This window comes from Littorina saxatilis, linkage group LG3 (assembly GCF_037325665.1).
Source record: "Littorina saxatilis isolate snail1 linkage group LG3, US_GU_Lsax_2.0, whole genome shotgun sequence".
Taxonomy (NCBI): Eukaryota; Metazoa; Mollusca; class Gastropoda; order Littorinimorpha; family Littorinidae; genus Littorina; species Littorina saxatilis.
The window spans coordinates 14,389,031-14,403,421 of NC_090247.1; the positions used below are offsets into that span (position 1 = coordinate 14,389,031).

Here is a 14,391-nt window from a genome sequence, read left to right on the forward strand (position 1 = left end):
GTGACCATGACATTTTAGAACAAGTTAGACTCGAACGCCCAAACTCTCGGTATTCTGTTCACAGCATCATGTCTTCCAGTTTCTATGTCACGCCTTTGACTGACTTTCCTATCGGTTGTGCCTGTGGTAGTCTACCTGACTACATCACAAACACACAGTTCTTGCACAAGTTGCAAAAAGACGAGCATCATCATTTTCCTTATACTGATGGTCTGTGTCTCTTTCGCTGTCTTGCTTTGCACAAAGGAGCCTCGCGTCATTCTTTACAAAAACCCACAAAAACCTTGTTCAAACAGTGGGCCGGACATTCCCCCCCTGTCCACTTTCCGGGGATCACTTTGTTTCAACTTGAGTCGATTGAATCTGAGTTTAATGTGAACATAGATGTGTTTGAGTTTGATGAGAGCCAAACACCTGTCTGTCTCGTTCCTCTGCGTCGTAGCGCTTACAAACATTCTGGCGTTATGCGTCTCTTGCGTTACAAAGACCATTTCATGTACATTTTAGACATTGATAAACTCGGTCATGCGTTGGCTTGTTCCAAATGCGGGAAACTCTGGGCGTCTTTGTCTCAAATGAATCGACATGAACAGACTTGTCAGGGTGAGGGCTCAAAAGAAAAGTTCAAAGGTGGGGTTTACTCACCACCTCAAAACATTTTTCAACAGCTACAAAACCACGGTGTTCAGGTAACCACAGATTTTGTTTTTCCCTACAGAGCGACTTTTGATTTTGAGGTGTTTTTTGACACAGATAACTTACCACAAACAAAATCAGCTGAGTCAAACTGTACACAGTACACAGCAAAACATATTCCTCTTTCTGTTTCTGTATGCAGTAACGTTCCCCATTTCACAGAACCAACCTGTTTTGTGAGTAAAGGTAACCCTCAAGAACTAGTGGATAACATGGTTAACTACTTAGAACGTATCTCTGAAGCCTCCTGCGCTCTTCTTTGTGAAGAATTTAAAGATGTGTTTGATCAGTTGACTGAGATCGAAGAGACACAACAACACGAGACAGATAGCCTCAACATCCCCGTAGAAAGACTCAGACAGAAATTATATGAGTATTTACAAGAACTGCCTGTCGTAGGTTTCAATTCTTCTCGCTACGATCTGAATGTGATCAAACCTTTTCTCATTGAAAAGTTTGTCAAAGACAAAACAGCCCATAACGATCTTCCAAAAGACGAAAGTCAAACAGACCCTGTTTTTGAACCAGATGGTTTTGATACCGTGGGTGAAGAAGAAGAAGAGGAAGAGGAAGAAGAAGAAGAAGACAAAGAAGTCAAAACAGAGGGAAAAAAGAAGGCCCCTAAAAGACCCCCTTTCAAGTTTGTTGTTAAACGAAACAACCAGTATATGTGTCTTTCTACAGACAAACTTCGGTTTCTCGACATCAACAATTTTCTTGCGCCAGGTTTTAGTTATTCCAAGTACCTCAAGGCGTTCGGTGTCGAAGAGGAAAAGGGTTTTTTCTGCTATGAATACGTCACTAGTCTAAGTACACTAGATGAAAGAGAACTCCCACCCCATGCAGCTTTTTTTAGTAAGCTCAAAAACTCAAATATTTCTGATACAGAGTACGCTTTTTGTCAGCGTGTGTGGACTGAAAACAAAATGATGACTTTGAAGGATTTTTTGGTGTGGTACAACAACCTAGACACAGGGCCGTTTCTGGTTGCTTTGCAGCATCAGATTAGTATGTACGCTAGTCTGCGAGTTGATTTGCTGAAAGACGGTATTTCTGTCCCCGGGGTGACACTGAAGTATCTGTTTGACACGTTGTCTTCAGATACCTACTTTTCACTTTTTAACGAAAAACAAAAAGACGTTCACGCACTTTTGCGAAAGAACATTGTCGGGGGGCCGTCTATTGTCTTTCACAGATACCACGAAAAAGACAAAACATACATTCGTGGTAATCAGGACAAACCGGTACAGTCTGTTCAGGGATTTGATGCAAATGCGCTGTATTTAGCTGCACTCATGCAAGACATGCCCACAGAGCACCCTGTCATTCGTAGAAAAGAAAACGCTTTTAAAGCGGAAAAAACAGATCCCTACGGTCAGCTAGCTCGGGAATGGTTGGAGTGGGTTATGGCATCAAAACAGATCCATCTCCAACATAAGTTTAACGCGAAAGAGAAGGCCCTTGGTCGAAAAAGGATTAGAGTTGATGGTTGGGATGCCACAAATCAAATTTGCTATCAGTTTCACGGATGTTTGTTCCACGGACATGACTGTTCTGTGACCGCCGGTAAAACGACTAACCCTGTCACCGGAAAAACACTAGTTGAACTCAGAGAACATACAAGCAACATTACCAAATACCTACGTGAGGATGTGGGTGTGACTGTCGTCGAAAAATGGGAGTGTGAATGGCACGCAGACAAAAAACAAAACACCTCCATTCAGACTTTTCTACAAGATCGTTTTCCGACACTTAAACCCTTCCGCCATCCTTCTACCATCACAGATCAAACTGTCTTAGACGCGGTGCAAAACAAAACTTTGTTCGGGTTGGTACAGTGTGATATTTATGTACCTGATCATCTAAAAGAACATTTCAGTGAAATGCAGCCTATTTTCAAAAATGAGTCTGTCAGCCGAGAACAGATCGGGGATTTTATGAAAGACTACGCTGAAAAACACAAGCTCTTATCCCAACCACGCCGTACACTTGTAGGGAGTTACCACGGTGAACAAATTCTGCTAGCTACACCCCTTTTGTTTTGGTACGTGCAGCACGGGTTGATTGTTAAAAACATCACGCTGATCGTAGAGTATCAACCCAAAACCTGTTTCCGTCAATTTGGTGACAGCGTTTCAAACGCAAGACGAGCAGGAGACCAAGATCCGTCAAAAGCTATCTTAGCTGAAACTTTCAAACTGCTCGGTAACTCAGCCTACGGAAAAACCTTAACTAACGTGGCCAACCATCGTGATATTCATTACGTTTTGTCTGATGAGGCCTCAAAACTGATCAACAATGGTCGTTTTCAAAAATTAACCGAAGTAACAGAAGTTGTCACTGAAGTAGAGATGGCTAAAAAAAAAATCAACTGGTCACTCCCCTCTCAGATTGGTTACTTTGTTTACCAGTACGCTAAACTACGCATGTTGGAGTTTCATTTTGATTTTCTGGATAAGTTTGTGTCCAGAGCCGACTACCAGCTTTTGGAAATGGATACAGATTCTCTATACATGGCGCTTAGCGCTTCAACGTTAGAAGAGGTGGTTCGTCCTGAACTGCGAGAGCAGTTTTACCAAGTGTATTTATAACCAATGGTTCCCTGCACAAGCCTGTGACCAACACGAGGCAGCCTTCCAAAACACACGTTTAGCTAACGCCCCATGGGACGCGACTCTCTGTCAGGCCTGTACAGCGCGTGTCCACTATGACAAACGAACACCCGGTCTCTTTAAAACCGAATACCAAGGAAATGCGTTTATTGGCTTGTGTTCGAAAACCTACTTTTGTGAGGGAGACAGTGGGAGTAAATTTAGTTCAAAAGGCTTAAACAAAAACCAAAACAAACTGACAAAAGAGTCTTACCAACAGGTGCTTCTAACGCAAGAAAGTGGTGGCGGTACAAACACTGGTTTCAAGACAGACGGAAAGTCTATGTTCACATATTCCCAAACCAGAAAGTCACTCTCGTTTTTCTACATCAAGCGTGTGATCGCTTCTGATGGGGTTTCAACCCTACCTACACCCGTCTAAAGGGTCTCTTTCCTTTTTGACTGTGATACCCCTCTAATGGGTCTCTTTCTTTTTTTGACTGTGATACCGCCGCCTGTGATATGGTTAACATTCCAATGCCAAACAACTTTGTCGTTTTTTTGTAAATAAATTTGTTAAGCCGTGTTTTGCTTCTGTAAATAATGCTCGTATTGTTTAATCCCAAAAAACCCCAATGTGGCTTTGACATACCCTGTCAAAACGGTCCCAAGCCCGTGAAAACACAGAGGGAGGGTAAACACCTATATGCGACTCTTTAGACAGTCCAGTGAAATTTAAACACTTTTCTGGCTGACTATTGGGGTGTAAAGGTGCCCAAAGCAAAACGCCGCAACAACGAAGAAAATAATAAAAATAAAAAATAAAATAAAAACTTTAGTCAGTGGGTTAGTTACGAAGGTTCGCTGTTTTATATAGATGCTGTTCACAACTGCCTAGTACAATTAAATGGGTTTATCTGTGCTTCGCGTAGCCCTCTCTCTTTTATGTTGGTAATAGTTATGTAACTCGGTGAACTGCCAGAGGTGTCAGGGTAATGCAGTAATCCTGTCATTACCCCAGCTGGAGTGGTCATTAGTACCGAGCAACAGGTACAGGCACATGAAATCACATGACAAAATATAAAACTCAATAAACCGTTTATCCGCAATATCTCCTTATCACTACTTAAACACAGGCACCTTAACCTATAACTTTATGCTGGGCCATACCCTTGCGCATTGCGCATTGCGCAAAAAAATGGGGGCCGGTCCGTGCGCGATACCTACTACTCGTGTATGACCGTTTTTACCCCGCCATTTTGGCAGCCATACGCCGCTTTCGGAGGAAGCATGCTGGGTATTTTCGTGTTTCTATAACCCACCGAACTCTGACATGGATTACAGGATCTTTTCCGTGCGCACTTGGTCTTGTGCTTGCGTGTACACACGAAGGGGGATAAGCCACTAGCAGGTCTGCACATAAGTTGACCTGAGAGATCGGAAAAATCTCCACACTTAACCCACCAGGCGGCCGCGGCCGGGATTCGAACCCTCGACCTTCCGATTAAGAGGCCGACGTCTTACCACCCCGCCACAGCGCCCGTCGTTTCTGGGTATGATATCGCCGGACGTTTTTTTTCATTTTTTCGATAAATGTCTTTGATGACGTCATATCCGGCATTTTGTAAAAGTTGAGGCGGCATTGTCATACCCTCATTTTTCAATCAAATTTATTGAAATTTTGGCCAAGCAATCTTCGACAAAGGCCGGACTTCGGTATTGCATTTCAGCTTGGTGGCTTAAAAATTAATTAAGGACTTTGGTAATTAAAAATCTGAAAATTGTACAAAAAATATTATTTTATAAAACGATCCAAATTTACGTTCATCTTATTTCTCATCATTGTCTGATTCCAAAAACATATAAATATGTTATATTTGGATTAAAAACAAGCTCTGAAAATTAAAACAATTAAAAATTATGATAAAAATTAAATTGTCGAAATCAATTTAAAAACACTTTCATCTTATTCCTTGTCGGTTCCTGATTCCAAAAACATATAGATATGATATGTTTGGATTAAAAACACGCTCAGAAAGTTAAAACGAAGAGAGGTACAGTAAAGCATGCTATATGAAGCACAGCGCAACCGCGCCAAACAGGCTCGTCACTTTCACTGCCTTTTGCACTAGCGGCGGACTACGTTCAATTTCATTCTGTGAGTTCCACAGCTTGACTAAATGTAGTAATTTCGCCTTACGCGACTTGTTTACATTAAAAAGCGTTTTATCTGACAACATTTTAAGCGTCATTGTTCAGAATAAGTCACGCTGATATTGTTACTTCAAATTTCTACAATGTCTTGTTTATTTTTAGCGTGATAAAGAAAACAGGTCCCGGCCTTGGGTCACCTAGAATCAGTTCTGATTAGTCAAATAGCCATATGTGGTGCACTGAAATGGTAATAATAGTTGAAATAGTGGTATTTGTGTCGTAAAAGAAGTGATGAAACAGTAATAGTGGCTGTGGTATTAGTACAAATTAACTCCCGCTCATAATTATGGTGTTGTTGTTGTTTGCAATTGCTTTGTCGCCCAATTATTCGTAATTGTTGTATTACAATTTAATCATTTATCACTCATCTGAGCATATATAACCACCCTTCTGTAACAGGATATATGTTCATTGAATCGTCTTGATTAGAGCGTTCCTAGTGGTATTAGCAAACAGAGAAAATCAGTTGTTTTGATGAAACATTGAGATAAAATGATTGGGCAAACCAATCTGTTTTGAAGTCAGATTTGCAATATGCTTCGTTACCATGTATAGTGACATACATTTCGAACCAACTATTTGGTTTATATTTGTGTTGCAGTCCAAAGAATTGCCAGGATCCTTGACTAAATTCAGATGTGTTTTTAATTGCTCATTACAAGAATTCCAGTCTCCTAACCCCCGGTAAAACCTGAGATTCTGAGCAAATCAGAATACCAAACAATCAAAATACACACAGATTTTTTTTATCAGATGGCAAGAGCGAGCTAAAGATCCCTGATTGTGGCAATCATGTATTTTGAACAACGAAGACCTCTTTGAGGCACTTAAAAGTCAGTTGTTTCCCTTGTCAGAGTTATTTTTGATGACAACAAAAACGTATTTTATATGTATTGTGCGTGACAATCAAGGGTTATTTTTTTCATATTCAGATATACTTCAAGAATAAAGTTGAAATACTATTCGATTTTGTGTCAGGCAAAGAAAATCTTGAAGAAGGAGGGATTGCATGCTAAGTAGGATAATGTCCAAAACGCCTCCCGCGCTTTTATCAGTCCACACAGACAAAACGACACACATACAAACGACCAACTAAACAACCAATGTAATAACCAAACAGGTTAGCTATTCACCAATCAACCGTTTAACTCACCATCCTACCAAACAACTAAATAAGAAACAAACAAACTTTTAAAGATTGAATTAAAGATAGCACACCGAAGACGCCATAATGGAAATTATTCTGACGATTTGGACCTCAAAACGTTCTAGGGGCATTCGCTGTACTATCATTTAGAATCAACTCCAATGATTTGCTTAAAACTGCTCCGAAATTATGCCAAATAAATAAAGTACATTAATTTTAATCAGCAAGCGGTTGCTTCGTGTCAGGAGTCCAGTCGTCATCATTATTTATTTAGTGTTCATAGATATCAATCAGGGCCAAAGTGCGCGTCCTTGCGTCCTATACGCACTGGAAGCCAAAAACACGTACTAGAAATTGATGGAGGGGGTCCCGGGACGCATTAAATTTTAAAAGAGCGGATCCTGGGACGCACTACATGTTTGTTATCATGCGTCCCGTAGGTAATCTTTTCAGAATGCAGTCGTCAGCTAACATTCCAACAGAAAGACCAGAAGTCAAGCTGAAAGTGTGCGTGTGTGTTGCATTTAACCTTCGCCGGTCGTCGTGGGTCCGTGTGGACCCAGAAGGGTGTTTGATTGCAAATATCTCTTAAACCAGTTGGAATTTTTTAATGAGCTTTTAAGAATGCATCAGACACCTAAAAAGCTCTTATGTTCTAAAAGATCATTAAATTTCAGCGAGAAGTAATGAAAAAAAACAAAGGTCAAATTTAGACTACACACGGAAGACATCGTGGGGCCGTGCGGACCCATGTTTCTCAAACTGAAGGAACTTACATAAAAACTAGGGAGAGAAGTCACAAACCTTCAGGCATTGGCTCTGAACATCATTTTCTACGATCTGTTTAATTTTGGAGTTAATAAGCAAGTCGCGTGGAGCGAAATTAATACATCAGATTTGAAAAAAAGAACGCTTAAAAACTAGTTCTAAGAACTTCCTCGTGTGTGTTGTCAAGCATTCAACTCCCAAAACGAACTCTGTAGCGCTAGGCTCACTTTCAAATCTGTATCTCTAAAAATAGCGGATGTAATACTCAGGGTAGTACAAAAATTAGGACACGCACAAAGAGGCGTCACAATGAGAATTACGGTATTTGTACTCTACTCAAAACATAGCCACGTTTTCAATTTCAGTAACTCAGCGCTTAAACGTTTATTTTAAGGTTTTCCTGGTGTGTGGTCACATTATTAGCCTACAACCCCCGACCTGAACTGTGGGCTATATAACACTTGCGTTACGTTTCACGGCTTATTAATATATGCATCGCCTTATGAGATGTGCTTATGAAATCGCGGTCACCCATGCGTTACGTTTCATAACGCGGTTCAACATTACCACTTCCGCTTACTCACTCGCACGTGAAAATGGCCGATTTTGAAGAAGAAACTAGTCTCGGCCCGTTCTGAATAACAATGACCGAGACTTCTTGTAATTCCTTCGCGTGACGTCGAACCCTCTTACACCACAATGTGACGTCTTCAAGACATAACGCTGACTTTATTCCTGGATTACTGCGTCCCATGGATACATTTCAAACATGAGGCGAAGCCTTCAAGGCTCACGTAAGAAATCGACAAACAGTAACACAAACTCAATCACTCCGTCACACATACACACACACAGTAAGCATAGGTGACACGGTGCAAGAGTGCGAGACACTAGATCTAGATATGTCTGTCTGTAGCCTACTTACGGGGACACGACTGCCAGATGGCCAGATCGACACTGCGCTTTCGACAGCGCTTCCTCGCGCAGACACTGGAAACACGCTGTGCAGATTAACCTGTGGGAAATCTCCTTTGGTATCTTCTTTATCTATTTTTCTGGAGCTACGAAACCGAACAATGTGAAATCATGAGTCGTCTTCTCCGAATCGGCGAACTGCAGCTCGGTGATAACTGTATCTATACCACAATCCTTCACGCGATCTGACCTAACCTTGACCCCTGACCTGGTCTACATACCACACACGACACAAACTAGTCAGCTGTTTTTACCCCCAAAAAACCCCCCACCACCCGTTCTTTGGATACACACTTTACATACGTGCCGACGAAATGTTGATCATTGCTTCAATACTTTGAAGCTGTTGCTTGAATAATAACCAGGTAAAATTAGTATTTCGGTGTTCAGTCAAATGTTAAAGTTTCTACCACAGACATACATACATACGCACGCACGCACGCACGCACGCCCGCACGCACGCACGCACGCACGCACGCACGCACGCACGCAGAGACAGACAAAAGTTAGCATCGCATGGGCTACACTTACGTGAGCCAAAAAGGATCACCATGTATGATTCAGAATCCAAACATAATGTGAGCATTCTTCTACGGATAATCACATTTTCTGTCGGATTAACGCGGTTGTCCGACAATGGTGATAGAGGAGAGCAACACTGCAATCGGGCAACTCCCCGTGCAAAGACAACAATCAATTGACTGGCATCTCCTTCGTGAAACCCGATTGTGTTGGATTTCTGAATTTCACTGGTTCAACCACGGCATTCGACCGTCTGTGTTTCTGTGTTGTGAAACTGGCACCTGGCCTCTCCTGATTGGTCAACTTGCTCCGCGTTATGAAATCTACATAGAGAAATAGAACTTGTCCAAAGCTTATGATTTTGACATAAGCTCATGCGCAGAAGAGATTGCATAAGCGTAAGGAAGTGTGACACCCTGCATAACGCAAATGTGACAGGGCCTTTAATCAATCAATCAATCAATATGAGGCTTATATCGCGCGTATTCCGTGGGTACAGTTCTAAGCGCAGGGATTTTTTTATGCAATTTATATCGCGCACATATTCAAGGCGCAGAGATTTATTTATGCCGTGTGAGATGGAATTTTTTTTACACAATACATCACGCATTCACATCGGCCAGCAGATCGCAGCCATTTCGGCGCATATCCTACTTTTCACGGCCTATTATTCCAAGTCACACGGGTATTTTGGTGGACATTTTTATCTATGCCTATACAATTTTGCCAGGAAAGACCCTTTTGTCAATCGTGGGATCTTTAACGTGCACACCCCAATGTAGTGTACACGAAGGGACCTCGGTTTTTCGTCTCATCCGAAAGACTAGCACTTGAACCCACCACCTAGGTTAGGAAAGGGGGGGGGAGAAAATTGCTAACGCCCTGACCCAGGGTCGAACTCGCAACCTCTCGCTTCCGAGCGCAAGTGCGTTACCACTCGGCCACCCAGTCCACCATTAGGGCGATTTGAGACAGTTGTCTTGATAGATATAGTCGCTTGAACTTAAACCCGGTCTTTGAATTTGATGTTCGTGCGCATTTCAACACAGTTAACCCTCTGTATGTTTGTTGATGTATTTCTGCTGTTAACGTGTGTTTACGTTCATGTAGCCTACAACTTCAAATCGTTACCCCATGCCCTCTCTGTGATTCAAAGTCACAAGGACCAGGTTTGTATTCTTGTCTCTTGCCACAGGACGCTTGCCTGATCGAGTTCATTGTTGGTCACGAATGAATTTTGTTCAATTGTATCGACAGTGGTGTCCGCTGAGATCAAACTAACCAATGAAACTTGGTCACGTGATCTTCTGGACAACACATCTGTTGCCTTCATAGACCTTAGCAACAAGATTGAGAGTGCGGTAAGTGTGCTAGTGTTGTTGTTGTGGTTGTTGTTGGTGTTGTGGTGGTGGTGATGGTGGTTAAGGTTGTTGTACCAAACACATCTTTGTGGTTAGTTTATTCGCACACCTTCGGTCATCCACCTTTCGTTATTCATTCTCACCTTCTACAATTATAACTCTACATAGAAGACTTAAGTATTTATCCTCTTAGAGAACTTGATATATTGAAACTTAATATTCTCATTCAATATGCCCAATATATGTATCTCACACACGCACAAGAACATGACACAAATACACAAATCAAGTTAGGCAGTCAGACGAACATCATCCCATACCTTATTTTCACGAAGAAACTGCCTCGAACTACAAAGCTTCCTTTGGATGCACCCATAATTCGTTTCACGTAAGTAAGGCAGGTTTCAATTTTTTCCAAAGAATGTTTCTCATTGAAAGCATGCGAAACACTTCTATCAGTGGAAAATATCAGTTCTGTATTGAAACAGTTAAAGATAATACAAATCGAGTTTTTTCCCGTGTATTTACAGGTGCACAACAGGCTAGGAAGCGTCCTTGGTTACGTCAGCACGAAAGTCAGAAGTTTCCGGTAAGAACTGTGAATATTTTGGGGCGGATGATTTGTTTGTTTAGTTTTTCGTTATATTTGCCATGTTTGTATTGTAAATAATAATGTGGTGTTCCTTACTGTTTCTACTTTATTTTAAATGGGTGGGTTATCTCTTTCATAAGATCAATACTTTGCCTTGTTTGTCTTTCTTCGTTCTCCTTTTTGTCCCCTCTCAAAACATAGAATCGCACGTCTACACATAGGACACAACACGCACATACGCACAACATGCCTACACGGACACACACACACACACACACACACACACACACACACACACACACACACACACACACACACACACACACACACAATCTTGAAGAATGTGCCCCTTGTTACCAGCTGTATATATTTATTTGTTGTTCACTTCCAGGGGTAGCAGTGTATATGCAGACATTGCTGTTACCAGCAACCAATCGTTATCTGACACTGGCGATCTCGAGACATTGTTATCTTCCCTTGTCAGCAGTGGCTTAGTGGGTAACCTGGCGGTAAACAGCAGCTATTTCCAGTTCTACGATGAAGGTAGATATATTAAGTCACTTGAAAGCATAAAGTTTAAGCTAGGCTGAATTTTTGTCCTTTTGTTTTAATGAGTGTTTTACAAAATGCTGTTGTCATGTTCAGTTGATCTTCGTTGTGATTTTCTGAAAAGGGATGAATACATTGTTGTGATTGTTATTGTTATTGTGTGATAATGTTATTAAGTTTCCATATCATACCTGTAACATTCTACACCAAAGTAAATTTATTTTTTAGAAGTTGTCTTCCCCTCATTACGCCCTAAGTCCAGTGCGTAGTTGCTCACATATATGTGAACTCACCGTCTCAATAATAGTTGTTTAAACTACCTTACTAAGCAACTTCTGCTTAAATTGTATTGATGACGTTTTGTTGACTTGTGGATATGGCAGACTTAGTAAAATATACTCTTAAGTCTTGATTTGTTATTTCAAGTGACTCAGTTGATTTCTTTTTTCTGGTGCCTTCCTTGACAGCTTACTACATAGCTGACACGTTCGTGGACTACACTTCTAAAGGAAAGGTCAGCAACTCCAGCCCCGGGGTTTACGTCATCGTGACCGGATATGACGTCACAGCCACGTGTAGCTCTCGGACACCTGGGGTTAGCCAGCCCAAGTTTAATTGGACGCTGGGCGGCCGCGACATGACCAGCATGCAAAGTTCGGGGCGTTACGTCATTTCTCGCCCGAACCGCAGTGACAACGATCCGTTCAAGTTTGTCAGCTCCGTCAGGATCAAGGAGATTTTGACGACGGAAAGTGGTAAGTTACATATGTCTGTGATGCAGGGGAGGGGGGGGAGTAGAGTAAGAGCGAGTAAAGAGAGAGCCATATAGACAAAGAGATAGAGTGAGAGACAGAGGATGAGAGAAAGAGAGACAGATAGAGAGAGAGAGATCAGAACTCCGAACTTTATTGCGACAGGTTAAAGGTTTTAGGCAAAGACAGAGAGAGACAGACAGAAATACAGACAGAGACAGACACGAACAGAAAGACAGACGAGAGAGAGAGAGAGAGAGAGAGAGAGAGAGAGAGAGAGAGAGAGAGATAGAGAGAGAGAGAGAGAGAGAGAGAGAAGGAGAGAATGAGAGATATATATATACAGAGCCAGACAGAGAGAGAGAAAGAAAGAGAGATGTTTTTGGCAAAAAGACGCAGAAATCGACCAAAGGCTGGCTTTGCAGTCTTAGTCACACTAAAATATTGGTTTGTTGTTCATCTGCTTTTTTTTCTAAATTTCAGGTCAGCTGGTATGCAATGTTACCGCAGCAGGCAATACAATCAGCCAGCAGGTCGTGCTACAGGTTGTCGCAAAGCTGGAAACCACCTTGAACCCGAGTAGCTCTATCGTCAGCCCAGGAAGTGACGTCAATCTGGTTTGCGTACGCAGAGCGGGATATGAAGTTCCTTGGCAAGCCATCTTATACCCTGCCGAAAGTGCTGGAGGTCAAGTCCAAGGTGTGTTGTTTGTCACTTGATTAGCATGAACAGATTCTGCACAACTACGTTTGCGTTCCAATGTATTGCGACTTTAAACATATCGTAAAAGTATATATTTTTTTAAATGGATGCAGCGAGAGCTGTTTGCATTCAGTGAACTATTCATAATATCAGCTTTAGAGCAATTTCACATACATCATTGTATGTGCATTTTAATTACTGGAAATGAATGTTCAGTAGTCTTCTTCGGGTCTGCTTTGCCAAAAACAATCCTCTGAAGAGTCCAGCGTTTTACAAGCCTGCAATTACCACAGAGATTTACTTTGCAGTATAAGACAAATCCGATATTTAAATTCATTTTTAGTTCAAAATAACCTGTTTTGTATTTGTATGTATGTGTGTGCATACACAATTGCATATCGGGGTTAGGACCATGGTTAAAAGGATGATTCCCTTCGTTTTGTTGTCTCCAAAGTCCATCGAGCCAATAATTGTACACTTCTTTTTTTTACATGAAATATATATTTGTTTCTCAATGTGAAGTTGTGAACACTACTGAAAAAGACGAGCAGGCCAACTTCACGATTCGAGGCGTGTCGTCAACGGTTCGCTATCGATGTAACATCTCAGACAGTATTGCCACAGCCGTCAGCAATGAGGCGACTATTTTCATCCCAGAGCCAGGTACATTTAAGGGTGTTGTTTGTCGGTTAGAAGAGAGAGAGAGCGACAGACAGACAGACAGACAGACAGACAGACAGACAGAGAGAGACAGACAAGACAGACAGAGACGGACAGAAAAAGTCAATGTGTGGGTGTACATGTATGTGTCTGGTAGTATATCGTAAAGCTTCAAATAGTGTATGTTTTATTTTATTTGTACTGTACAACTCGTAGGTAAGAAAATAAATAAATGTATAAAATGTATGCCAAACATTCTTAACAGCGACCAGAAATTGCTCTGAAGACGAGGACTGGGATAAGACTCCAGGAGGAAACACTGCACACCTGAGTTGTCCCCAAGGCTACGCCGATGGAGGTGAGGCTAGTATGAGTTATTTTTAATATGCTGACTGTTAGCAACTGATAACAGACATGTCGAGAAAAATGGATTATCAGCCATGAGCCGAAGGCGAATGCTGATATCATTTGTGAGACATGTCTGTTATCAGTTGCTAACAGTCAGCATATTAGAAATAACGGTTTTATTACCGTCTGTTTCGACCAAAAGAAATTTCGAAGTGACCCCGCGAATTAGACGGAACAGCCGCAATAGAAACTGGGTCGCTCGTATCTGATTATGCCTGTCAGTCAAAGCATTCTCGTGACCTGGGTAAGCCAATTAGAGTCACTCACCTGGCGAGATGAATAATTACAGGTCAAATGCGATCACACAACAATCTCACCATGTTGAACATGCGTTTCAGTTGCTTCGATATCTGTTGTCCACCTGAGAGCGACAGATTTCGAAACAACGCCAGAGAGAAAGAAAATGACGTAAAGATATATTTGACGTAAATTAAGTGACGCAATTTCGCTTGAA

General features: G+C 41.6%; 1 protein-coding gene across 1 annotated transcript in view; it reads left to right on the forward strand.

The window, feature by feature from the left end:
• LOC138961694 (adhesion G protein-coupled receptor B1-like) overlaps positions 1-14,391 on the forward strand; it is a 73,559-nt gene that overhangs the window by 11,276 nt on the left and 47,892 nt on the right. Inside the window, exons 2-8 of the mRNA XM_070333363.1 lie at positions 10,171-10,274; positions 10,805-10,863; positions 11,258-11,409; positions 11,883-12,170; positions 12,651-12,866; positions 13,392-13,532; positions 13,795-13,887. Coding sequence (XP_070189464.1) covers positions 10,171-10,274; positions 10,805-10,863; positions 11,258-11,409; positions 11,883-12,170; positions 12,651-12,866; positions 13,392-13,532; positions 13,795-13,887 — 1,053 coding nt within the window. The remainder of the gene's footprint in view (positions 1-10,170; positions 10,275-10,804; positions 10,864-11,257; positions 11,410-11,882; positions 12,171-12,650; positions 12,867-13,391; positions 13,533-13,794; positions 13,888-14,391) is intronic.